The 27,229-nt window shown below is 43.8% G+C and overlaps 2 protein-coding genes across 3 annotated transcripts in view; one reads left to right on the top strand and one right to left on the bottom strand.

Moving 5' to 3' along the window:
• plekhh3 (pleckstrin homology, MyTH4 and FERM domain containing H3) overlaps positions 1-20,566 on the top strand; it is a 28,843-nt gene extending 8,277 nt beyond the window's left edge. For both annotated transcript variants that reach the window (XM_028411827.1, XM_028411828.1), the window contains 11 exons: positions 3,868-3,962; positions 6,867-7,049; positions 8,223-8,380; positions 9,966-10,089; positions 10,537-10,834; positions 13,219-13,426; positions 14,266-14,393; positions 14,962-15,082; positions 15,497-15,985; positions 16,109-16,300; positions 18,690-20,566. In XM_028411827.1, the coding sequence (XP_028267628.1) occupies positions 3,868-3,962; positions 6,867-7,049; positions 8,223-8,380; positions 9,966-10,089; positions 10,537-10,834; positions 13,219-13,426; positions 14,266-14,393; positions 14,962-15,082; positions 15,497-15,985; positions 16,109-16,300; positions 18,690-18,860 (2,167 nt within the window). In that variant the 3' untranslated portion in view covers positions 18,861-20,566. The remainder of the gene's footprint in view (positions 1-3,867; positions 3,963-6,866; positions 7,050-8,222; positions 8,381-9,965; positions 10,090-10,536; positions 10,835-13,218; positions 13,427-14,265; positions 14,394-14,961; positions 15,083-15,496; positions 15,986-16,108; positions 16,301-18,689) is intronic.
• A 495-nt stretch (positions 20,567-21,061) lies between these two features.
• Positions 21,062-27,042, bottom strand: tubg1 (tubulin, gamma 1). Its single transcript, XM_028411851.1, has 11 exons — positions 26,857-27,042; positions 26,365-26,477; positions 25,967-26,134; positions 25,814-25,882; positions 24,926-25,005; positions 24,718-24,844; positions 23,797-23,883; positions 23,061-23,210; positions 22,809-22,961; positions 22,564-22,725; positions 21,062-22,059 (listed from the first exon to the last, which is right to left on the bottom strand). Exons 1-11 carry the CDS (start codon positions 26,903-26,905, stop codon positions 21,862-21,864), a joined length of 1,356 nt encoding a protein of 451 aa, XP_028267652.1. The 5' UTR covers positions 26,906-27,042; the 3' UTR covers positions 21,062-21,861.
• Positions 27,043-27,229: the final 187 nt, after the last annotated feature.

Here is a 27,229-nt window from a genome sequence, read left to right as displayed (position 1 = left end):
GCTTGCTATTCATTCTTATGAAATGAAACTATAGCTGTAGTATATGAGGCAATAGAAAGGCATCGCCATCATTTTATCAGACAAATCTCCAAGTAATCCTGTGACACATCAGTGTCTTTTTTACAAATCTGCATGTACCGTACTTTTGGTCATAAGGACCCGCTTTGCATGCTGGGGACCCATTTCCACTGCGGTCATTGAAGCCTAAGAGCAAGGTCGCTACTTTTCCAACTTCAATTACTGTCTCATTATCGTGATTAGACTGAAATCAATTACTCATCGCTCCAGCAGCCACTACCAGACAGACTGTCAGAAACTAATAAACGCACTGTGCTGCTCATTCTACTGAATTCAAGGGTGTCACTGTTACTGCCGCCATGAAAAGTCTGCTGGGAATAAGCTCATTAGCTGTGATGACCTTTTTTTTGACATTTGTAGGAACATCCTCTGTGCTTTCCATTTGAGTCAGTGCATCATGTGTTCACATTACCTCGCACTAAGCCCACTGTTTCTGTATTTTTGAAGTAGAATTAAGACACAAGGAGACATTTCTAATTGTAAAAAGATGCTATACAAATTACATTGAACTGATTAATGTTTTCAGAAAAAAAATATGTGGAGCTGTCAGTGTTGGCAGTCGGCCAAATGGAGATGGGCAATATTGGCATGTCAGATATCGGCAACAAATTCAACATCATACTGAAATAGATTAAGAGCCACCACAAATAATCAGCTGACAGACACAATCATCTGAAATGATTTTAGATACAAGATGTGGACTAAGCATGCAAACTAGCTTGTGCAAACAGCCTGCTCATACTATTTGACTTTGAAATGGTCATTTAAAATGTTTATTTTAAACACACATGTTACTCATCACATAGGTCATATATGTCAAACAGGGAAGAAGGGAAGAGCAGCAACATCATTTATATGAAATTCAGTTTCTGATCATGTTCAGCCCCGCTAAACCTGATCAGGGGATTTTACTGTGAAATTAAAAGTGTAGAGCAAACCCAGAGGACCTTACTGGCTTCAGCCTACTGACTCAACTGTACAGGATGTTAATATGTGTTTTGGATTTATTATAGAATCTGTGTTGTGTGCATGCAGGAAAATGTTTTCCTTCCTCTCACACACCATGTTTCTTCTTTCCTGACTTCATGACCCCCCCCCCCCCCCTTCACTCTAAGGGACAGCCAGCAGGTTTTTATTTGCTGGCCGGAGCTAATCAATGGCTGCCAGCATTTTTTATTTCACTTTTTGGTGATTTCTGAAAAGTGTTTCAGCAGATGATGGTGGTGTGACATTAAAATGAGGTCTCTCCTCTTAAGTACCTGGTATTTAGTTCTTCAGGGAAGGGCAAGCTAAAAAAAAAAAAAGAGAGAACGAGAGGTTCTGTCTGGAGATGTGTGCGGCATCAATTCTTCGTGCTAATCCCCATGTCAAATTGTTTCCTGTGCTCCACAGGAAGTTGCCCGCTGAAGGCCCCACCGTCGCCCCCTCAGTCTCTGCTGGGGCTGCTGGGAATGTGGGGGGCGGTAGCATATGAGGAGGAGGGAAGATGGGGGCAGCAAAGAGTGGAGTTTGGTCTGGGGGTGTAGGGCTGCTGGACAGCTGTGGAGATCCAAAGCACACACATCAGCAGACATTTGCCCTAGATTTTACAACACTTTATGTACCAAGCAGCTTTTACTTGTTAAATCACATATTGCTACTTAGTCTGCTAGTTTTACATTTTTTAGAGATATTGTACCTACACTGATTTAAAAAAAAAAAAGAACTTTAGCAGGAGGTAATGGTTTTACCTGGTTTTCCATCCAGTTCATTTGTTAAATATATAAATATAGTAATAATAATATAGTATAACATCAAGACAGAAGCTTCTTTTTGAACCAGAAAGACATGTTTCTTTTAAATAAAGGACAACAAAGAGTTGCTTGTTATAATAAAATAAACAGCTTGTTGCTATTATAAGACACTCAGCTGATCTCAGCAGTTACAGCATTACACACATCAACCTAGATTTTTTTTTGGCACAAGGAGCTCTGTGTGGTTAAGCCTGGGTAGATCGAGATCAAATAACTACTGGTTATCTTCACTATTGTCAAAAGGTGTAAGCGTGGTTATTTCAGCTGTAAAGGTGTGTATATTGACTTGGAGCATTAAAGGGACTGGCTTGCTTTTGGTGCCAAGTCCTAAGTTGCTGATGCAACTACATCTTATTGCGCTTTGGCCTTGTTCTCAAGCATGGAAGTTGCTGTTTTGCTGTCTTATAAGAGAAAATCTGATTTTTCATGTCCATAAATCTGTAGATATGGTTACCAAGTTAGTGCAATATTACTCCATTCTAAATAAAGATTTAGAAACAATAGCCTGCAGTGATCCCCAGCCTGCTGTGTATGCCAGGTAGTATGTCTATAGATCTAATCCCTGTCTGCGTACATGTCTCCATTACATCGCAGAGGTTATTAACAACCTCTAATAAGAGATGTCCTCACAGTTCTGTGTTTATTTTAATGCTTTTAAGTGGGGTGTGTGGATGCAGGGGCTGACAGAGGTGCCCCGCAGGCTGCTGCCGTAGCAGGCAGCCAGGCTTAGTGATACAGCATGACTGAGTATAATGTGACAGGCTCCTGAGTCGCACTGCTGATTTCTGGTGATGCCCCTGACCAATTTATACACACATAAAGGAAAATTGTCTCGCCATATAGAGTTTCACTGTGTCTGAACTTTAGCTTAAATTAGACACGTCCATCAGTTGGAGTCAGTTACTGTAAATACCCTTCATAAAGAGAGCAAACTGCATGCATAGTAGTCGCTAGTCAAAGAGTCGCAGAGGTTGGCTAGATAAAACGTGATGCGGACAGGATCAGCACACAGAAAGAGAGGAAGTGGCCCCTTAAGTTGTGTAAGCTGAGTCAAAGCAGATAAGGCTATATTCAGATTCATTGATTATTGTTGCCCTCCGTGAGGAGGAACCTTCCGGAATTATCAGATCAATGGTGGCATAAATCAGATGGGGGGATGGTAACTAGAGGCCAATAACCCTGGGAGGGAGGGCTCAGTTCATTTCCTGCGGAGTGATCCCTGGAGGAAGAGGAGGAGGACAGGAAGGAAGCGGGGGTTTTGTCACTTGCACCTCACATGCTAGTTAGACTCAGGAAATAGAGAAAATAAACGAGTGATTAGATAAATAAACAAGGACAGATAAAACCTCCAAACAATCTAATAGACTGGAAATGGACCTTAGCCTGAGATAACAAGCCTGAATGTGTCCTCGGTGCTGATCCTGCACATTGTGTAGACATAGCTGCAGATCTGGGGCAGAAAGGAGCAAATGGAAGAACAGTAATTCATCAGATTTACAGATGTTTTTAATGTTTTTGGTTTTAAGTACCCAAGGCTGTGACCTCTTGAACCTTCTGCCTTTCCTATGACCATCATGAGCTGGCTGGCGGGGAGTCAGACCGGCGTCGCCCTGTCACGTTTATTTTCAGTCGCCTGCTTGGCTTCGCTGGGCCAGTGTGTTAAAAGAGAGACAAGCTGTCCACAGTGGCGTGGTATGCATCGGCGTGTGTTTGCGGGCTTGGGTGCTGCTGTGGAGGGAAAGAGGGGAATACGCTAGAGGACAGATATTCACGGCACTTCTTCCAGGAGAGTATCAAGAGAGGCTTGTAGTTGGCAAAGAATCACATGGTGGGTTGGGCGATAGGGGGTGGGTGGGTGGTGACGGGGTCTCAGCTAACTGTATGTGTATTTGTGTGTGTCTCCGAGCCAATTAGATATCCAATGGGAGGGAGTAGTCAGGGGAAGACTTGAGTTGAGAGGGAAGCTAAGTTATTTACATTCTGCTCCTTCACACAGGCACACTGTGTCAGAATCACCTGATGAGATGAAGAGCCTGATTATTGAGAAGAATAAGATGGGCCTGGAGGAAGAGCCGGAGCTGTTAGTGAAAGGTGAGTCTGATACACACATTACACCCATAATGCTCTGATCTTTGATTTGTGACAGGAATGTTCAACATTCACTTGTATAGTTTGCATTTTTTTGGTTGGACAAAATGAGCCATTTAAAGCTTTTACAGATCAACAATCGATCCATTAATCAATAAACTAATCTGTAAATGATTACTAATCTGCAGCCACCTTTCCTGTAGGGCTGTATACCATATATTTCATTAGCCTAATTGTCTCCTGTCGCAGCTCCATGCTGTGCTGTCGTCTCTCTCTGACCACATGTGGCACACAGCTGCCCCACCACCACAACCGCCACCGCCACGTTTCCCCTCCCTCCTCCCTTCTTGTGTATTCATGTACGGCTAGCCTGATGGCATCAGGATCCCTGCACATCTTGTTGCTTTTGAGGAATGATCTCATGAGATATTTTAGTGCAATGTTTTTTTTTTTCTCGTCGGGGGCCAGTCGGCGATTGTGCCAGCACTTGGATATGTTACGTCCTGTTTGGAATGGCGACAGTCAGATTGCCTAATTCTGACAGCAGTTACCATGCACCCTCAACTAGTGCCCCTCCCCTCTCTCACTGTCCCCACTGTTTTTGCTAGTCAGAAGATTATTTTCCTCCAACGCTACTGTCATTTCAGCTTTAGCACACCCCCCCCCCCCCACCCTCAGACTACATCCACCACAACAACAGGGCACCTCAGGATATTAGATAATCCCTCTCACTGCTCTCTGTGTATGCTGCATGTGTTTAAGAATGCCTCCATTAGTGCCTTTCCTCTCCACATCCTGAGGCTACATGGGGTGAATGTTGCCCCAGTATCTAAAATAGGCCACCAACATTGCAGATATAGAGCAATGATGTGAGGATGAATTGTAAAACCCGTGGAGCGGTGACAGAAAGACATGTTGACATTGGTTTATTGACATACCTTTGTTGATTTACAGTTAAAATTACTCCTCACATGATGCACAGCTTCTCATGCTCCAGTGAACTGCAGCTCAATCCGTCTGATGCAGAAAGAAGGGGTTTAGCTCGGCATATTTTTTTTTAAACAAAAATTCTTTTAAAGTGGCATTTTACTCTTGTCTGGCTTTGGGGTTTCTGAGCTGACCAAAGAGTGAAATAGTGCTAATTATAGTGACCAGAATTGTTTATGCTTAGTACAAACACATTTTGAAGTGTGGTGTACTTAAATTTGTAACGCTCATATTTCACAATAATGGTCAATCAATGGAAACCAAGACCCAGAAAAAAGGGAAACAGGAGGCTCGCAGTAAAAAGCTATAAATGCACAGAGAGAGATTGTTTTCTTAATCTGTGTTTGAGGGGGGGCAGGGCACTGAGGGGTCAGAGGTCACAAATGAAACAAATTAAGGGCCAGCCGTGGCCCCCAGGGGAGACATTAGCAGGCCGCAGAGATGGGATCCAGATGGAGGACCATGGAAGGGATATACAGCGGGTACTTTTTTCATTATTTCTTTATCACTCTGCTCAAAGTTCCCAAAGAGTGTAGCATCTGTGGGGGACGTCCTGCGACAGAGGTGTCAGGCGTCAGGCATGATCTCCTCTCGATGCACCTCACCCAGTCAGGTTGTCTCCATAGCCCCCCTCCTGTCCTTCATCCAGTCTGTCAGCAGCCCAACTTATCTCATGGTTTTTATTTATCCACTTCGCTTTGGGTTTTAATGCTGACCCCGTCTGATGTGGTGTTAAGTACCTCCTGGGTTTTTACTTTGGACTATATTGGGGGGGTTTATGGTGGGTTCAAAACTGCCACTTATAACACATAGAGGCATTCTCAAACAGGGAACATATCCCGAGAGGCTGGGCCTTGGGCCTACCTCCCCCTCCTCCTCGCTCTTTATTTTTATTTTGGAGCAGCAGCGAGGCAGTGGGAGCTTTGTACTGCCTGGGAAAACCACTCTGAGGCAAGGTTAAAAACAGGGAGAGAGGAGGAGTGGGGCAGATGAACGTAAATAGGAAGAGAGTGAGGGAGATGCAGGCCAAATGAGCGCTGGCTGACAGGCGGCATACAGCTTGCTAACCACAGAGGAAGTCGTGATGCTGGCGTGGCGTCATTACTGTTTTCACGGGGATGGAAGCTGAAGGTATATTGCCTAATTGTTCCTTTAAAACCGCTCTCACGAGCCATATGCACTCACACGCACCTCACACATGTCACATTGTATAGCAGCATATAGCCCCACCCAGCCTAATATTGGTCCAGGTGGCTTTCTGCAACTGCTCTCTATCAGCCCTCTGGATGAACTCTGACCCCTCCTACAGGGACCAGTTCTCTCCAGGCAGCATCTGGACACAGCTCTGCCAAACGTGTTCATTTATCTACTCTGAGTTTAAATGCTTGTTGGGAACAATTTGCAGACATAGCTGAGGGGAGAGGTGAAGTTGAAGTCTTTTCCAACCCTCGGAACTTTAGAAACACAACAGGCTTGCATTGTAGAGAGAGACAGGCCTGGCAAGTCCTGCAGGCAAGTCCTGCAGGACTTGCCTGCGAGCGTGTCTGCTTCACTCCTCTCCATTCCAGTGTCTCCTTTTTTCACTCTTGTCAACCTCAAAAGTGGTAATTATGTTGGCTGCATGCTGCCTTTAATGCCTATGCTATTAGCTGGCTGTATTTTTATCCCCTAGTATTTACCCCAACAAGGCAGACGCATACAGACTTTATGGTCAATTACATGCCTTGGGGATTATTCTTAGGGAAGACATGGTGTGGCAGCACGGGTTTAGTAGCTCTATGGCTAGCCCACCTACTGCTTAGACTTTTTTAAAGAGAAATGCTCGCTTGTTGCATCGCTGCTGTGTGTGTTCAAAGGAACTCTACATATGTGATTCTGCATTTATATAAAAATATCCAATTTCCTATATCCTATTACAAGGTTGGCTGTTACGGGAGGTGCGAGGCAACTGGATCAAGCAGCGTCGCTACTGGTTTGTGCTGAGCCAGGACTCCCTTGACTACTACAGTGGGCCAGAAAAAGGCGCCCGCAGACTGGGCACGCTGGTCCTCACCAGCCTCTGCTCTGTCATCTGGCCGGACAAGCAGACGTTCAAGGAAACAGGTGAGCGAGACACATGTGTACACAAGCATACGCAGACAGGGTGATGCAGGGATGACTCATGTCATGTGAACAATGCCCTCAGACCTCTGTTAAACTCTTATGTGGTGTAGTGACTTTCAACTTTTTTTTTTTTAATCACCATATTTCTGGGGTTTTTTTTCTGTAAGTTGTGTCTTGTGGTCCTCTTTCTTTTTCTCATGTATTTCTGAGTAAGACTGGGAAGCCCCAGCTGTGAAGCAGCTTAGTCCAAAAAAGAAGTGGTTAAAGGTTAGTCCAGTAATCAGCAGGGGCATCACAACAAAAGACATAAAGAATCCAAAAGGAAAGTGTTTGCTGTGCGGGAAGGGACACAAGGATGACTTGTCCTTTTTGAGTCTCAAACATTTCGCCCTCTGTCTGCCTGTCCATCAATGGAGGGGATTATGTCCTGCTGACTTCACCAAACCGCTTAAAATGCCCAAACTGTCGTCTAAACCCAAACCCAAACATAGTTCTACTAACTCAATCTGCCAGGGGACTTTTCTGGACAGAAGTGCGCTTTCAGCAGTGGCTTTGTCACAAACTCCATTGGCTGTTTCACTACTGAACACCTTTGTGTTCCTCTTAAGCTACTGAGAAATTTGTCACATAAGAGACACATGAAATCTTTACTTCCTCTGTGTGTTTTCTGGTTGTTACTGTGAAATATTAGTTGCCTTGTTTCTGGCACCACGGACACTCACAGCAGTGCTAATTTAAGGGCAGTGGCATTGTGTTGTAATCTCACATGTAAAAAAACGCTTCATTTTTGGTCTTTACTTCACCAAGAATTTAAACAAAGAGGTATGTGGTGCCAAGTCACGTAGCAGGAAAGCCTGATAACAGCCGTGGGGCTGCCTGGGGTATGTCTAATACTTCCTCTGCACAAGGAGGAAGCTCGCCTTTTTTTCACTTTTAATGCATGTTGTCCAAGAGGAGGCTCGCTGCAGGGTTTAACACTCGTGTCCTAACACATCTGCAGAAGAAGTGTTCTTGTTTGGTTTTGGTGTGGTCTGAGGTTCCTCTGGAGCTGACCTTTGATCCTGAGTGAAACCAAGTGGAGGGCCAGAGAGAAAGAGACACACAGCACCGTGCTGTTTTCTTTCCTATTTACTTCAATTGTCCGATAAGTTTTTTTAAATATATTTTCTTCAGGTTACTGGAGTATTACAGTCTATGGGCGGAAGCACTGCTACAGACTGTACACCAGGCACTTCAATGAGGCTGTGCACTGGGCCTGTGCCATCCAGAAAATCATCGATACCAAAGCGCCGGTGGAAACGCCGACCCAGCTCCTCATTCGGGACATCGAGGTAGGCATACACCCACTGACCTGTGATAAGAGCAACCAAACATAAACAATCATCAAGTTATTCTCCCTCCCCTGCTCTGTTACCATAGAAACCACACGGCCACACTGGGCCAGGAGTCCAAAGTTTACCCCTGCTTGCCTTTCTCTTTCGAATGACCTCATCTTACTGCACAGTAACAGGTTATAATAACAAAACTGAGAAGCGAAATCTCATTCAAAGATAAAAGCACTGAATACTGAGAAATGTGTATTTGACTTCCTTTACATTCACACATGCCGGGGGAGTATGTTTATAACAGACTGCCATATTTTTAGACCAGGGGTTGCTAGAGAACACAGCGTGCCTGAATCTCATTGAGCAGACGGATGACTCGTCTTGCATCAGTCTGGCCCCAGGGGTGAAGAGAGGGGCAGTTCTGGCAGAAGAGGTGGAGGAGGGCATGGCGTGAAGCAGCAGGGCCAGATAAGCAGTCCTTCGTCTAGCCTCCTGTTTAAGTAATCTCCCAACGAGAGTCCCTAATCTCAAAGAAAGTGCTTAATCTGCTTGCCTCCGTCTACTGCTGTCTGCTCTGCCAGGAGGGGCCAAGCTTATATATTTTTTTTATGAACAGAGTGCTCTTCTAAACTTTTTCTCTCTCTCTCTCTCTCTCTCTGTGCACATGTAGTGACACTTTCTCAAATAGGCAAGAGTACATGTGAGATTAGGGGTGCTGCTGTAAAAAAATCAAAGCCAGAATGAACAGAAGCTTTGTGTGAACAGCGCTTATCTTTAAAGTATGGAGTCATGTTCCAGACACAAAGGAGAGGCAGTTACCGCCTTCTGCCAGAAGCCATGTGTGAAAGACTGTAGCCCTAATTTGGAGTTTATTAAAGGTTTGGTCAGGCCGAAGTTCACAGCTCAGCCCTCTAAAAAAGTCATGAACTGTTGCATGTGGCATGGGAAGACTGAAGGTTTAGAGGAATTTCATCTGTGATGTTACGTTGCCCTGTCCATCTGCACATGGTCCACACAGCAGCATCTCATTCCCACAGTTCAGTCGGACAGGGCTGTCACCACTGTGCACCAAACACTTAGGAAGAATGTGTCAACTTTGCCCCACTAAGGAGGGGGGAAAGCTGGCTTGTCTTGTAGCCAGAGAGAGAGAGAGAGAGAGAGAGAGAGACCGGATTGGGGTGAGAGAGGGAGGAAGGGGGGAGTCAGAGAGAGAGAGAGCCAGAGCAGTGGCAATGTTACTAATGAGCAACAGGTGCTAGAGGGCAGTAGCATGGAAGTCATCTGTACCTCTGGAAGGCATCTATCCACAAAGACACAAACACACGCTCGCTAAACTCATTGACACCGCCGAGATAAAATATAACGTGTCAGTCATGCCGGTGCAGTTTGCTGGGTCATCACTTGACCTTCCTGCTGCTTTGAAAGTTGCCAGAGCTGAATCGTGACCCTGGTCAAATTGACCTCAGTCACCCCTGACAGACAAACACATGCACTCAATCACCCGTTTCACTGCCTTCAGGTCGGCTCCATAGTCAGTTTGTTCTGTACTTGTATTTATTTAAGTTATTATCATAATTTCTGTGTGTTATAGGAGAATAAATTCAACCCTGAGGTCGTGGAACACATCTACCGGCACAACCCCATCCTCAAGTACACCCAGGGCCCCTTGTATGCTCCTCTATTGCCCTTCCCCTATGGCAGTCTGGAGCACACATGTAAGTACTTAAGATTATCATCAACAGCTATATGCAGAGTTACAGGTACAAAATGCTCTTTCATATTTCGGTACTTTTTATGGTTAGTTCCTTCAGGCTGGTATCCAGCTCCTGTATCTGTGTACGTTTAGAGACCAATTATTGTTGCTTAGAGAAGAGGAGCAGTGTAATTGCTGCAATTACTATGATGTTAGATGTGCTGTGAGGCAGCGTAAAGCATATTATAATGCAGGTCACTATAACAACCATTATTTGCTTTGCTGTTTAGTTAAAACAAGTTCAAACAGGAGATATTACAAGCAAAACTTCACACATATGATTTGAAAGATTATTATAATTCAATCTACAGTTGCTTCTTTTCACAGTAGTGACAAAAAAAAAACATTTGTAGCTTCTTCTTGCAAAGGAAAATATGAACTAATATTATTTCGCTCCTTTATTCTCTAGACCACAGCGGAAAAGGCTACGGCTCTGTGCGGGAGGAAGCCGTCAGGCTCTTCAACTGCCTGCAGCAGCTGGAGTCAGCACGAGAGCCCGTTCCCATAATCCAGGGAGTGCTGCAGACCTGCCTGGACCTCAGGCCCCTCCGCGATGAGGTCTACTGCCAGCTAGTGAAGCAGACCAGCTACACACCTTCCCCGTACACCGCGGCACATCTCCGTTACTGGCAGCTCCTCACATGCATGAGCTGCACCTTCCTGCCTGGGCCCAACATACTCAAGTACCTACGGTTCCACCTCAAGAGGTGAGATGCACACAAAGTGTAGCAAAAGACATTTTTGGTATTTGTTACAATCACCTGCATCTCTGTAAACAGCACAATCATGACTAGACCTACATTTAACGATGAATGCTCTTTGATTATTAATTGGTTTAAAATGTAAATAAATTGGAGTCATTATGTACAACATGTTTCTATATCCCTACAAGTCTTACCAATCTTAGGGCCGGGGGGGTAGTAGTAGTGAAAGCTCCACATGCTACAGATATTTACCTACTTACATTTTGAAAACCAGTTTTTCCACTTTTGTTGTTCTGCTTATCAACTGTAAAAACCTGAAGGTCAGCAAAATACTTGCTGAATTCTTGCCGCTTGACTGCTTGTCGCAGGTGTGCCTGTCATGGCTTCTTTGTTATGTTGGGGTGTGCAGACTTTTTTGTTGTTTTTATAAAACCTTGGATTTATTTTGAGGGAATTTTCTTTTATTCGTGTTGATTAAAGTGAAATATTACTATCTGATGGAACCGTATGTAACATTCACGTTGCTGAACACACTGAAAAATCGAGCAGGGTCTCACAGGATGGATTTGAAGTATATTAATAAATATGGTTTGAAATTGCAGATTGATTTGGAAAATTAGAATCTAATCGCTCTACACTTTTAACAGCTGTAGGGGCAGCTTTGAAAAGCAGCATTTTCAATATGCTGTGAATGCAGCATTCAGGATGGATTCATGTTCCCTTCAGCACAAATAAATCCTACTGAAGCTGTTGACATCCTCTTTTGTTTGTAATTACATGGGAAAACATGGGATTTTCCTGGTTTTATATGGCTTGTATTTGACCCGCTGGGAAACATGACTTGTTGTAGACAGGTGGAAAACAGTACAGCGTATCCACCCATGTTGACAGCCAGTAGTCGGTAGAAGTAAAGGATTTCGCTCAAGGCAGTCAAAAGTGAACACGGGTTGTGAACAGGTTGAACTGGGAAGGTGAACCGGTAGTTTAGCAGTAGCAGGGAAAAACTTGAGCTCTAGACGTCAGACACGAAGCAGGCGCCAGCATCCCTAACCGCCAGTTTAGATATAGTAGCATGATATGCCTTCACATTGTTAGCGTGCCCCCCCTCAGACAGATTCTGCTTCTGAGGGCTGGATTTACAGGTCTGAATTAGCCCCTCTGTCAAGCATTCTAATCTAAGTTATTAGCAGCGATAATCTCCTGCTCTAGATTTTCTGTCCAGCACCATGCCATCAATCCACTACAGTTTTCTATCTATATTTCTGTACTGGGAATCGCCCTCTAGTTAATGGAACTGTTGCATGCAATGGCAATTCATAATAACGCAGTGGAACTCGCTGGCTGAGTGTTTTGATACGTCTTTGCTGTCGCTCTCACGCACTCTCTCACTCAGTGGATCAGTGCTGAGGCTGCAGCTGGGCAGAGCGAAGAGTGGAGCTGGGCAGTAGGCCCAGAAAGCCCTCCTCCACCTCCCCCTCCTCCCCACACCCATACCCAGTGCCCTGAGAAACCCCCAGGGAATGTCTGCTGTCAGAGAGAATAGGCCAGGAGAAAGAAAGCAGAAGAGAAGGAGGGAGGAGGGGGACCAAGAGACCAGGAAACAAGGCGAAGAGAGGAGAGTATAGGAAGGATCACAGAGACTCAGTGGAACATTCCTAATTATGTTCCAGCAGCACAAATCCCACCCTGTGGCTACATAGTTATGAGATAGCAAGACATCAGTGTGAGTGGGCTCTGTGAGGCCCTCACTCTGTCCTACGTTTTGTGTATTTTGGGCCGAACCCTGAAGTCGAATTGTTACCTTCCTATTTGTCTCTGAAAGTCTGAGTTTATAGCTCGCACCAGGTTGTATTTCACACCTTTCACACTCACAAAGTGTGTGAGACTTCAAGTGTGTTTTCTGCTGCTTTTTGTGCCCAACTTTTAAATAGCACACACACACTTCAGCCACCACTCCTGGACACTCCGCTGGGAGGAAGTAGCAGGTCACTCTGGTTCATAGGAGCGGAAACACCTTTTCCTGTTTCGTGCGTTACCCAAAGTCAAACATGTTTTCTTTGCCATTTTCCTTTTCTTTGAAGGATCGAGTCTTTTTAAGTCCCTAACAGCTAAAGTGAGAACATTTGTCATTCCTCGCCTCATTGACGTTCTACCATTGCCAGTCCAAAGAAAATAAAGAGCTGGGTTGAATTGAATAGATGACGCAAAGTCCATAATCACAGCAGGACACATTACACATTCTGAGTCACTGTTAATATCACGAACATCTCTGTTGGAAGTGAGACGTTTTCATTTTTATTGCAAATATGAGGGGAATTAAATTACTTGCAAAACTCCATTCACACATAAACACCAGTGTCCCTTCATCACATTGTGTCTGTCTTCAGAATCCAGAGCCAAAGTCCTGAGTCGGAGATGGATAACTATGCGTCATTCATCAGTGAGGCTTTGGAGAAGACCAAGTGTCGGGAGTGTGTGCCATCCTGGGAGGAGATCCAGATGCTGATGAGCCGACAGGAGATGCTGTGCACCGTGCACTACCCTGGCCCCGGATCCTGCCAGCTCTACATCAGCTCACACACCACAGCCAATGAGGTTTGGGAGCCTTTGTCTGTCTTCTAGTTTGTGGTATAAATGTTCTCAGTCTTTCATTTTCTCATATGTTTCCTGTTTAAAATGTTATTGTCTATTTTGGCACGTTGTGACACTGCAATTATGAAAATTAAATTTCTGCTTTTTTACTAAGGAGGATTAGGGACTATGTTTTTTTTATTTTTTCAATTCAGAAAAAAAAAATAACTGACTGTCCAATTTAAAAAGAAAAATCTGACTTTAATTGTGACTTACGATTAAATTCAGAGTCAAATTTGAGCAAGGAATTTTTAAATATTTTTTTAAATTCAGAATTGTAGATTGGAAGTCATTGTTTTATATTTTTGTCCTAATCCTCTACAGTCAAATATAAACTCTAATTTCAGACATTCTTCAGAACATATGGGTGGAAAAAAATTTAATCTCAGACTTCTGGGATTACCATCAATATTTTAGATTATTTTAGATTTGCACTGTCAACCCATCTTTGACTTTAAACTAGAATTTCTGATTCTCTGTCCAAATTAAAGAGACTGAAGTGTGATATTTCTAAGACCGAAGTTAGATTTTCTTTGAAGAATCTGTTTTTGCACTGTAGACTTTGAACTCAGAATTCTAACCGAAAGAAACTTTGTATTTGGCCTAACCATCTTTTATTGACCTTAAACTCAGAATATTTGGTTTAATCTCAAATGAAACGGATTGGTACACCTGAAACTCAAATTTAGAAAAAAAAGTGAAAACCCAAATACAGATTTTTAATATATGTCCTAATCCTGTTCCACATAAAGTCTAACAATGTCTGTTTCCATTAGTCTTATTGACCCCCTTGCTTTCTCCAGGTGGTTCGAAGGATGCAGGAGAAACTTGGCCTACAAGAGAGCAAAAACACGTTTGCACTGTATGAGCAGAATGCACTGTGGGAGCAGCCGGTCTCGGGAAGCGTTCTGATTGCAGACATCCTAACCAGGTATGAGTCGTCACCCTCTAAAACACAACAGACCACAGACAGTGCAGGGAAGTCAGACACAATAACACCAATCAGGCAGATCTCCAGCAGAGATCTGGTCACTCGCTAGACAAGTACAGACAGAGCAGTGTGTATTTATCTTCTCCAGCCCAGCTCCTGTGCTGAATGTTACCCTGCATCCTTGATAGCTGGTGTGACCTTGTCTGGTCTCGTTGGTCAAACATGACAACTTGGCTGGGAACGTGGGCTCGTGTCACCATGTCTGTCAGTGAAGCTGGATATGCAAGGTGACGCTGATGTCATTTGATTGTACAAGGCATGAAGCGATAAAGAATCCAGTTGGAATATAAAGGTGTTTTTTTAACAGGCGTAGGCGTCCATGTCCTCACAGTGTTGAGTGACAGGGTAAACATGAACGGTTGCTAAACAACAATATTACACATTGGGGATGCAATATCTGGTAACATATTAACACGAAGGCTTCAGATTCTTGGCGTGCCATTTGTGTATTAGTACGTATCTTTTCCCCCGACCTCGTTTTAACCCTTTCTGTCCATCTTCTGTGCAGCTTCACCACCAAAGAGTCAGAGTCTAAATCCCAGTGGACGCTCTGTTTCAAGCTCTACTGCCTGTTGGATGCTGACAGCATATCAGTGGACAGCATAGAGTATTTCTTCCTCTTTGAGCAGGTAATGGAGCAGAACAGTTCTCAAAGGACAGAGTTTAAAGTGTCTTTGCTATGATTGACCTCTCCACTGCTTGTGGTGACATTGGTTTTATTGTCCTGCTGTGATTAATTCCTCATATTTCATTGGCTCCTTTATGCTTTTACTTAACAATCTGCAATCACAGCCGGTAATCTGTTACCGGCTGTGATTGTAATAAAAGGCTCTGCGTAAAAAGCATGACTAAGAAACCTGGCTGCAGTGAAGAAGGGGGCAAAAGGCAGCCAGAACTGGTTTCATTATAGCATTTTTCCTGAGGACTCCCATAAAAGAGTTATGGGACAAAGTAAAACAGGGTGGGGTAGAAAGGATTGATGACAGCACAGAGGCCATTACTGACAAGCTGTGCCTTCTTTTTTGTTCTCTGTAATGCTGCAGTGCCACGAGATGGTGGTGCGTGGTCAGCTGCCAGCCTGTGAAGAGGACCTGCAGACGTTAGCCGCCCTGAGGCTTCAGTGCCTGATGGGCGACTTCAGCACACACGCCCCCTGCCCGCCTCTGGATGAGCTTTTCCCAGGCCACATGCTCGAAACCCGGGTTCTAATGTCTCTCTCTGCCCCACAAGCCGTGCCCCCCTGTCAGGTGGCGGCTCAGGGCTGCCCCACACCGCAGCGCTTCCCCTCTGGCCTCCTGACGGGGACGCTGTGGAGCCATGCCGCCACGACGGCACACAAGCAGAAGGTAGAGCATGATATGCGCCTGCGGAGCCGACTGAAGGAGGAGGCGGCAGCTGTTATGGGATCCATCTTTGACCGCTGGAAAGGTTTGACCGGCTACAGCTGCAGGGACAGCATGGCCGCCTACCTCACAATTGCACGCCAGTGGTCAGGCTTTGGATGCACTCTGTATGAAGTGGACTTTTATATTGTGAGTATTGTGAGGTTTAGTTTTATTGCAGTTTTTAGAAACATTTGGCCAATCAGGGCTTGGGTCTTGAGGTGAATCCAGGGATAACTGACATATGCTCGCTTTTTTTTTTCCTGCTTGCAGAGTTCAACAGGGAGTTTTTCCCAGAAGCTGTGGCTGGGTGTAGCTGCTACATCCGTGTCTTTGTATAAGCAGGGGGAATCAGAGGCCCTGGAGTCCTTCCCTTATGGCCAGATTTGCTCTTACGGCGTATCTGACAGCAACACTTTCAAGATCACAGCAGGGGATCGGGATCTACTATTCGAAACCACCAAGGTATAGTAAAAAAAAAGCTCTTATTCATTGGGGCTGTACTCAGGATACAGTTTGTTTACACTGACCTTATCACTATACAGTGTTCTACTGCTGTCTACTCATGATACCCCCCTCACTTCTTCTCCCTCTAGCTCTTTGACCCACTTTATAAATACTCATTAATTTGCTCTAAATAGAGAGCACACAACCTGCCCCTGCTCTCCAACTGATTTTAACCACCGAACGTTTGACTTCCTGGCATTAAGTCAGCACGGGGTGAGTTTTATTGCAGTGGTTACACTAAAATATTAGGCAAAACATTTCTCAGAAACATGGATGTTCTTCCAAACAGACATTTTTTTTTTTTTGCCCTCCATCCCTGCCGAGAACAAATCTCTCCTTTCAGTCAGACCAATTCGCTTGCATCTTCCCACACAGAACAAAAAATCTCTCTGTGATCTCTCATGGGGCACAAAAGTGGCTTTTATTTATTTACTGGATAGACAGGCGAATTAAATTACAGCTCAGAACTCAACTGCATTGCTTTGACGTGAGTTTAAGCTATTTAGAAAAAAAAGGAAAAGGATTAATAAGGAGAGAGCAGATTTGCAGCGGGTGATTGTGACTAGGCCTGGATGAGCGCAGCATTAGTGGTGCAGGTGGCGATTGTTAGGCTGTCACACCACTTTTACACCACCATACACCTGCATTTACTTACATTTTTCACATTTTGACATGCTATATATTGGACCACCAACATGGAGGACACCGGAAGTCAGGGATGCCGTCAAGCTGAAGAGGGAGTCCTATCGAGCTGGTTGGCTTGTGGGACTCCCGAAGCAGCTGAAAGGTACCGGCAGGCCAAGTGTGCTGCAGCTGGGGCAGTTGCAGAGGCAAAAACTCTGGGGGTTTGGAGAGGCCATGGAGGAGGACTATCAGTCAGCCTCAAAGAGATTCTTGCAAACCGTTCGTGCCTCAGAAATGGGGAAACAGTACTCCACCAACTGTTTACAGTGGAGGTGGGGAACTGGTGACCTCGACTGGGGATTTTGTTGGATGGTGGAAGGAGTATGAGGATCTCCTCAGTCCCACCAAACACACCTTGCATTATGGAAGCAGGGGCTGACGACTCAGTGGTGGACTCATTTATCACCCAGGCTGAAGTTGCCGAGGTAGTCGAAAAGCTCACCAGCGATGAGATCCGCCCTGGTGGTGCCTTTTTCAAGAAGGGGGACCAGAGGATGTGCTCCAATTATAGGGGGATCACACTCCTCAGCCTCCCTGGGAAAGTCTATGCCAGGGTACTGAAGAGGAGAAGTCGGCCTATAGTCGACCTCGGATTCAGGAAGAACAATGCGGTTTTCGTCCTGGCTGCGGAACACTGGACCAGCTCTACACCCTCCACAGGGTGCTGGAGGGTTCATGGGAGTTCGCCCAACCAGTCCACATTTGTTTTCCCAGTGCATGTTGATCTCCAGCAGGGCTGTCCTTTGTCACTGGTTTGTTCATAATTTTTATGGACAGAATTTCTAGGCACAGCGAGGGGCCGGAGGGGGTCTGGTTTGGGAACCACAAGATTTCATCTCTGCGTTTTGCAGATGATGTTGTCCTGTTGGCTTCCTCAAACCAGGACCTTCAGTGTGCACTGGGACAGTTTGCAGCCGAGTGTGAAGGGGCTGGGATGAGGATCAGCACCTCCAAGTTTAAAGCCATGGTTCTCGACCCGAAAAAGATGGCTCCATGTTTTGAGACATATAAAGTGGTTTACCAGACATGTTATTTTTCAATGTTTTTATGCAGACATGTATAAAAAAGTATAGTATAAACAACCCTTTATATATCTTAATGCATGTTTTAGTACTTATAAAGTGTTTTAAAGATTGAAAAATACCATGTTTTATTATAAACCAAAATCTTAAAGTGTAGGCTTTTTCCAACATTTTGGACAAATAGTGGCTTTTGCATGTGTCTGCATTAAAAAAGTTTAAAAAAAAACATCATATTTTAGTTTGCCCAAAAATTGGAAAAGACATTAGTGTGTACCCTAATCTGAAAGTTTCTAATTTCTGGACATGCTATAGTCATGTCCAGTAATAAATGAGCTTTTTCATGCCGTAACACAAAAGATCAAATAGAAGGCAAATGAACTCCTCAGTGCAACAGCTGCTGCACAAAATATGTCAACGTGATGAAAAATCCACAGACATGTAAGGCTTTTTTTTTTTTTTTTTTTTAAATAAAAAAAGAGGCTTGTATGTTCTCTTGAATCTGCCAAACACCATCACACTCTGCTTATGGAGTATCCAGTTTTTCAAGCAGCTGGGTGACATCATCCTTCTCCACCCTCCTGTGACACTGCCAGACATTGAGACTGCCACCAGTTTGACCTCTCTCTCTCTCTCTGTTACAGCTGACTGAGATCATGCAGCTGATGAATGCGTATTTCAGTGCTATCCATCGCCAACGAGGAAAAGGGGAAGATGCGGACATCACCATCACAGAAAGCACTGAGGTAGCCTTCCATCATCTGTCCTCAACACAAGCACCTATGCTCCTGGAGCTGCCCTCACACCCTGTTTGAGAGGTACCATACCCAGATGACCCCCACCACCCTCCTACACGTGGCCTGCTCCCCCTCCTACGCTATGAGGCCCAGGCCCAGTCCCAGTCCTCAGGACTCTGCTCCTCCTCCGCTGGGAAATGGCACAGCAGCCAAAACAAAGAGAGGGCTGTTTTCACTCCCCATCCATGAAAATAAACCTTCCCTCTGCTTTCCAGCTGAAGGAGCTGGCCAATGAAGGAGGGAGGGGAGGTGGTAAGGTGGTGAGGAAGGCAAGGGGGTTCTGTTTTGCAAGTGAGGCCAGAAACCCACAGAAACCAATGTGGTCGCTGATGAGGTGTCTCACACACACACCCCTACACCCACCCCACCCTGTCACGCAAACCATCTCTGTTTCCCTAAATGGCCATACCCACCCACACCCTCCTTGTCAATGCATCACAAAACTTATAGCAACAATAAGCTGTGGCACTCCTCTCGTGTAGGTATGGAGTGAAAACACTACTCTCCTCCTGAAGTGTGCCATATTTGTTACACCTTTCCTAGAAGGCACTCGTTCCTCTTGCACTGCTGGAATAGTGTTGTGAACATTCAGTGACACACACACACACCCTCTCCTGTCTTTGCCTCTCTGACACTCAGTCTCTCACATGCCCTTACGCTGACATGTTCATCAGAGACAGTCAGTTTTCATAAGGTCCCGGCTGGGCTTGCATTACCTGGAACTGTTGATGCAGTGAGCCATGTGAACTTGGAACTGGAAACAGATGTTGGACTCTGTAGCTAAGTCACTTCGGCTGCCCTGACCACAGAAAGCCTCGTTACCTTTGGGATTATCAGTTGTGTGTCTGTTTGATCAAGAAAACGATTTCCTCGATGACTCATCTAAGATCTGGGTTAATTGAAATCTTTTGGAGTGGCTTCTTCATTTTTTTCCACCAAATGAGTCCTTTGCTGTGCTGCTTGTCCTGGCTGTAATCCTCAACATGAAATCTTTGGTTAACACTTGACTGATTGGATAATTTTGCTCATGTCAGTTACTATCCTAATGCAGCTCTGTTCTGCTGGAAATAACAGGTGCTTCTTTTTTTATTTTCACAATGTGTATATAAAATAGAATAATAGAAGAAACTTAGAACCCCAGTCAGGCTCCATATTTACCACGCAGTTAAACAGAAACTTTTCTCATAAGGCCCTGGATGGTTCCGTAGTATTATTTATGCCATTTTTTTTTTACAGTTTCTTATGTCTTAATTGCAGACCCAGATGTAGTTTGATATATAGGCTTGATTTCACTGATCGGAGCCAATTGAGCTTTGCTCCTGAAAGTAGCTTGTATGTATTGTAAATCCTGTGTAACTCCTTTGTGTTAAGAGTATTCTCCCGAAGCCAAAGTCATGGGTGTAAACACGGACCAAAGATGTTTTTTTAATATGCTTTTACAACAAAAAATGATAGACAGATCCCCAGTTTACAATCTAAGACATTTATTTTAGGAAATGAAGCCTATAGAGTACTGTCTGCTGCAAAGCCCCATGCAATAATTAGCCTCATCACTTACTCAGCATGCTCTCCTAGTTATTAAAAAAAAAAAGTTCACCGTGGAAGGCCTTGACAAGTCATTGCAGTCAGCCCTGTCACCTGCTCAGAAGCAGGTCTTTGCTTTTTCTACTGCAGCTGCAGGCAGCTACAAGCTACATACATACATATAAAAAAAAAAAAAAAAATCAAACTGCGGACAGTTTTGCTTTGTATTAAGCTTGATTGTATGCTGCATGGTACCTTTTTATGTAATGTGTATATAGTTAATTGCACTATTTGTTTTCAACTAACTTGGGAGTGCAATAAAAACTATAAATACTGTATGTAATTAATAAAAAAAAAAAACATTTTATCTTATCGTCTTTGGTATTGTTCAGTGCTTTTCTTGAGCCCAGACTTGTGAAACAGTTTAAGACGATTGTTTTCAACCAGCCATATTGTATGAAAGGCTGAGGTTTGGCGCCAGCAGTGGAGCTCAGATCTACCTCCCCCAAGGTTTTTCTGGTTTAAAAACAATAGCTGGTTGAGCAAGCATTACTAAGTGCCTTTTACGTTCCCCTGTGGTAATGAGCCTTAACTGAGTTAGATGAACAACCGCCACAGGAACGCTCCAGGTGAAGAGGAAAATGGGTGTTTCATCATTTTGTAGATGGGCTGTGTTTGACTAAGGAGAAGCAAAATAATAGAAAAATGTGTTTATTCATCATTTTTTTAAACAGGTCCAACAAGCAGAGCAACATGGAGCAGTATATTCACCACAGAAGACACCAGTAAAACAGCTTTATATATTTACAGGCATAGAAATGAAGTGCTTGTTGTGTTGCATCTCTGAGGACAAATGCTGTTAAAATGTCAATGCGGTTAATATGGGAGGTATTTTAACACCACTTCTGGCTCAGGCCCAACTTCAACTTGACATTCCTGTCGGTCAAGTACACTGGTAACAAATGAGCACTGTGTATCAGCAGCAGACAGATGGTACGGGGTTAGAATTGTCTGGGATTACAAAACCTACATTAACCATCGTGCTATGCATTCTGGCTGTCAGTAGTACACACTTTATTCATGGTAGTCATTCTGTAGGCTGTGGGTGTTCACTGTAAATCAACCGCACACACCCTAAAGTACTGTACTCTGTATAAAAACGGAACAAAACAAGGCAACAGGTTGTTTTTTATATAGATGAAATAGGCTAAAAGGGAGCTTTTCACTATACTCTTTTAGGACTGCTTCATGTTTGTGAATCTCAAGGAAACATTTTAGTTTTTGGTTAATATAAAGAATGTCTGTGTTAACATTAATCCCCCACGTCTCTTTCATTTTGAGACAACTGTATTATTACATGTTATAACAAGCCAAATAAATACATTTTTACAGAAGCGGAAGCATGTGTAGCAAAATTTGTCAAGAACGGGGAAAAAGCTAGCTAGGGGTGTATGGACAGGGTTGTAGCTGATATACAACACACAAAAAAGTCTGTTCATTGTTCCTGTGTGCCCCAAGAAATGTAATCAGGCCGTGTGGCTGCACTGTACTCATCTACCAGCTGCTGAACAACTTCACGAGAGTTGTCCAGCTCATCAAAGTTGTCCTTGAATATGTCCTCTTTGCGGAACTGCTCCAGGAAGGCCTCACGCTTACGCAGTTTGTCATACTGCCTGCACGTCCGCTCAAACAACTGTGGGACAGAGACACAGAGGAACATCAAAACTGACACTCTGAGAGGAAATACGTTTTTGTTCTCATTTTGGCCTTCACAGTTTCTGTTTTGTTTCCTCACCTCAGGCTTACCAGAATAATTAAATCTATGACTTCACTGAAACTTCCTCTAACAATTGTAATTTCCCCTTACTTAAATCTACAACCGAGAATGTGACTATGCAACTATGTAAAGGCTTATTTTACATTGAGTAATGTCATGATATCAAACAGCTGCCTTTCTCCTAACTTCTCAGCTTATTTTTTAAACCAGTAGAGGAAAAAACATGTTAAGTTTTGAGGAAATGTCTAGTTTGGCTGCTTTAGCAGTCTAAAACCTAATTTGTCTGGAATTCCCCTAGAATTGCTGCTGCAAGTGGCGGCAGCTCAACTCTAGTTGTAGGACACACATTCTTAAAAATGAACAGGCAGACTAAGGTCTGGATGAGGATGTAACTGGACAGGCTTTATAATGCGCACTTACTGAGGAGATGCTTGTGTGGTTGGCCATCATCAGGCCACTGACTCTGTGAGCTGAGGGCAGGTATGGGGATCTCCTGGACAAAGCCACCTGGATGCTGGCTGGACCCCAGGGAATGAAGCTGGCAAGCTTGCGCTCTCTGATTCTTTGGAGGCTTTTGTGCACCTACAGTTAAATCAAATGCATTTTAATACACTGCTAACATGTTTAGCAGTTATATGGGTATAAATCCACACCACACAGTGTACCTGCGTGGGATCGACTTCTCCCTGGATGATGTTGAGAATGGCTATGTAGCAGTGGCTAGGCTGCCTCTCTCTTCCTGTGGACACCATCACATTCTTGGGCTGCAGCAGCCTCCTCATCACATCCAGCACTGTGGTTTTTCTAACGCTAGCAACCTGAGACACAGAGAGATGACTTCATATTCAAAGTATTTTTATATACCACTTCATCTATCAGTTCTACTTTATCAGTGTACAAAAGTACACAAAACTCACAGACTGGTCGGTTGTTAATGGTGTGTATCCAGTCATCAGGAAGTGGAGACGGGGTGTGGGGATGAGCGAGGCAATCAGGCCAATAAGGTCGTTGTTCATGTAGCCTGGGTAACGCAGAGTGGTTGTGCTTGCAGACATGATGGTAGAAACCTGTGAGTGTGAAGGTTCAAGTAGTTAGTTTTGTATCATCATACTAATAATATTGAAAATTATAATATTTTAGTATGACCCAAAATTGAAGGTTTTTTTTTTTTTTTTTAATTTAACATTCTCAGTTTAAGAAGATAGGGTAAACCTTTATTGGTCCCCCACAGGACAGGAGAATGTTACAGCTGCAACATTCAAGCCTTACAAACCTTTCAAATGTAAATTACTTAAGTTAAATCAATAAATCCCATGCTTTAGAGAAAATTAAAACACATTAGATTTTTAGTGCCCAGACTAAAAAGGAACAAGTTTAACTTAAGTTCGGCTCCAGTCAAGCAAGGCAACATTCATTGGAAAGTGCAGACACGTGCAACTCAATACTAATAAAGCTGAAATCCAGTCTGACGTGCAACTGCCTTGCAACTGACTCGCCAAACTCGTTTGTGAATCCCATAATTTTTGTAGTGATTACCATGTGTCTTGTACACTCTTTTTCTTTGTTCAAACACAGCCAGGTAGTTTGCAAACTACCGTATAACCAAAACCTGCTGAGTGACAAGCTCAAAAAGGAGACAGAGGTTGTACTTACCAGCTGATTGATCTGGGAGAACGAGGGGTTCTGGATATGCAGCCTGTCTGTGGCGATGCGATTTAGGGCCGTGTTATCCAACACCACCTGATACACAACACACAATCAAAAACACGCACACAGACAGAGGGCCATTATTAGATAAATGCAGAAGAGAATATGCCCTCCAGCACAACAACATAGTAAATGTCAATATACTGTTATGATGTCAAAGAAAGAGTAAGAGGGTCTCCCAGTAATGACACAGTGAAGGAACCTCTTAAGGAGCAGCACAGTGTGCTGTTGTTAAGGAGAGTTGGACATAAAAGACACACTGTACAGTCACAACAGGGGGACCAATTCTTTGGCAGATTCTATTAGCTCTCCGGCTAATTTAATCAACGTGAGGTCCTTATGCAAGACCCTGGAGGAAGTAGGTATTAAAGAGGAAACACCATTAGACTGTTGCAGCATCTCAGACTAATACAATCACCAATTTAAGGGCTAAGATTTAATAAGTTCAATTTGTGAGGTCCTTAATGCTAGCACGGCAGTCTGTCAGCCTAAAGACTAGTTTTCCAACAAAGAGACTGATAGGAAAACACTGGACTATATATTTGTATAAAAGCTTATTGTGTTCTTATTAGCTTAACTATCAAAGTCCAACTGCATCATTTGGTGACACTATCACATCCTCATGTCTTCACAATGACGAAATTGTAACAAGGGGCGATTGATAGTTTTTTTCATACAGTGCTGAGGTGTAACTTAAAATTACACCAGACAGAACTTCTAAAAGCATTCAGAGCTGAACTACATGTGCAGATAGTGGGAGTTATGACTGACTACCATTTGCCATGCTCTTATGCAATGCTCTTATCAACACACAAAATACACATTTCTATGTCATCTTGTAAGGTGTTGACTGTAATGGCTGCTCACCACACAGTCTGCATTCTGAGTGAGCCTCTTCAGTGTGAGCAGTGAGTTGTACGGCTGCACCACCACGTCACTCATCTCATCCTGGTTCGGGAAAACAGAGTACGTCTGAACCAGCTTCTTTGGGTATCTGGAGAATGGGAAAAATAGATCATTCACACATAATGTCAAAAGAAAATTGTATGCAAACAAGTTCTCTGCGTTTATGGACCTGTCATTGAGCCTCTCCAGTAGGTACGATCCCAGCCCTGAGCCCGTACCCCCAGCAATTGAGTGACACAGGACAAATCCCTACAAAGACAAAGGGGTTAGTCATTCCATGCAATTTTAAGCTACGGTGTGTGCTCCATGCTTACTGTAAACTCTACTGCTGCAGAAAGCTAAAATGTGTGTGGGTGAGCAAATACCTTTCTTCCTAGGCAGTTATATAAATGGGAGTGCAGCCCCACCTCACAAATAGGCTCCCTCACCCCCCTAAGACTGCCCTATAATACCTGCCTTCTGCACTCGCCCAGCTATTATCACCAGACATACTACACGCCACACCCTGCCAACATACACATGCCCACGGCAGCTCGGGCCCACCTTCCTATCCAATGCACACATGAGTGCACACACTAAATAATAATGTGGGGTCAAAATGTGAATGAGTTACAGAAATTGCAGCCCTTCGAGGGGAAATGCGAGTGTTATTTTATGGTAGGCTGGCAGCTAAAGAAAGTTCACAAAAAAAGGCTAAGAATAATAGACAGGCAGGGCTGGTACTTTGCTGACGACAGGCTCTGCCACCATTTAACATGTAGTTTCTATGGCATAATTTATTTCTACATGTATTTTTTTAACCACAAATATGCAACAGTCTGCTTGAATGAAAAAAAAATATGTCTGACTAAAATCAAATATTCCATGATACTATGTGGACAATGAATGGATTACTGAATTGGCTATCAAGGCCCAGAGACAGACTATACTGCATGCAATTTTTACACACAATCATATCACTTTACTTTTAAATTAGTTTTTCCAAATTCCTCACAGCCACTGCCTCGGTTACTCTCAGCCCAAGGGATTACTGGTATGTGATAAATGATAAACTTGCCTCCAGACTGTCACTGCCATCTGCCTCACGGTCAATGATGTCAAAGATATCTTCCTGAATTTTTTTGCCCTGAGGGTTAAAAAACAGAGATGAGAGAGATTTAGATGCTTACTCTGTATTTCTTTAACTCTGGGGCTGACAACAGATGATTACCTGTGAATATCCACTGGCCCAGTTGTTCCCAGCACCTCCACCATGCTCAGACAAATAGATGTTCTCTGGGTTGTACAGGTTTGCGTAAGGGGAGTTGAGAATGGAGTGGATCACCCTGGGCTCCAAGTCCAGAAGAACTGCCCGAGGGATGTAGTGCTCATCATCCGCCTGTGGAGTTTATTTGACAGCTAAGGGTTATATGGTGAACACTCACAGTGTTTGTGTCACGGCAGGCAAGTTCTGCCATGGACACATTTTTAGTTTCCACTACAAGCACGCCATCTAGTGGCAGAATAATGTTACTACGTCACATAGTCCTCAAAAGATAAACAGCAAAAATAGGCCTTTTACTAAATCATAAAATAAGATAATAAAATGTGCATTCCCGCTTCAGTTACCTGATAGAAGAACACATCCTTTCTGTCGGTCCCCTCTGTTGCAAACTCCTCAACAATCCCCTCTGGGCTGATGCCATGCTCTGCACACAACTGCTTCCAAAACTCAAACCCAACTGCATAACAGGGAGAGTGCATGTTAGCAAAACACAAAAGTCAACCCGTGACATTATGTAATTACGACAGTTTGTGATAGCCCGTATCTATTAATACAATCTTACAGAACCCAGTTATCACTGCTTGCAGCGCTATCTAAATGACATCACACTGGCAGCTAATGTTAACTTGCGTTAGACCATGATTTCTATATAGAGACGTCATTAGCCAAATTGTTGGCTAGGATACAATGACACGTTGATTATGTGGCATCTAAACGCTAGCTATACTTCATATTAGCACTCGGCTAATATCATTACGTAGCAGAATGCTTGCCCATGTTTGCTAGCTAAACTGGCAAGGGGTTTTACGAATGAGCAGAAGGGTAGCAACACGTACTTTGATTTCCACATTGTCCAAGCTGAAGCGTTATGATTTCCCGTGGCATGTTGCTCCTTATTTAGCTAGCTCTTTAGCTTGCCTGCTAGCTAAATAATAAAAGAAAAAAACAGCTGCCCCTTGCTCAAACTGCTTCACCAATAGCCCGCTCCTTCCCGCTTGGTGCTGATGTGACGCTTCAAGCTGTCTTCTTCTACTGTTTTTTAAACACACTCGAGCGTGCTGCCACCAACTGTATCGGAGTTCGACTGTACCAACTTAAGGGTGAAAGGGGAGGGACATAACTGCAAGCTGAAATGACTGTTCATAGGGGCTGCTTACATTTATTTCATTAAATATAATTATAAATAACCTGATTGCTGTATGAGAAGAA

This window comes from Parambassis ranga, chromosome 8 (assembly GCF_900634625.1).
Source record: "Parambassis ranga chromosome 8, fParRan2.1, whole genome shotgun sequence".
Classification (NCBI taxonomy): Eukaryota; Metazoa; Chordata; class Actinopteri; family Ambassidae; genus Parambassis; species Parambassis ranga.
The sequence above is the reverse complement of the archived record's forward strand: the minus strand, read 5'-3'. Positions and strand labels throughout refer to the sequence as shown.

Bases quoted from the DNA above. Each gene is read 5' to 3' on its own strand.
- tubg1 (XM_028411851.1), bottom strand. From the start codon at position 26,905: ATGCCACGGGAAATCATAACGCTTCAGCTTGGACAATGTGGAAATCAA. The intron at 26,478-26,856 runs GTACGTGTTGCT...CCTGTTATGCAG, and splicing joins TGGACAATGTGGAAATCAAA to TTGGGTTTGAGTTTTGGAAG. The intron at 24,845-24,925 runs GTCCATAAACGC...CCCATTCTCCAG, and splicing joins CTGGAGAGGCTCAATGACAG to ATACCCAAAGAAGCTGGTTC.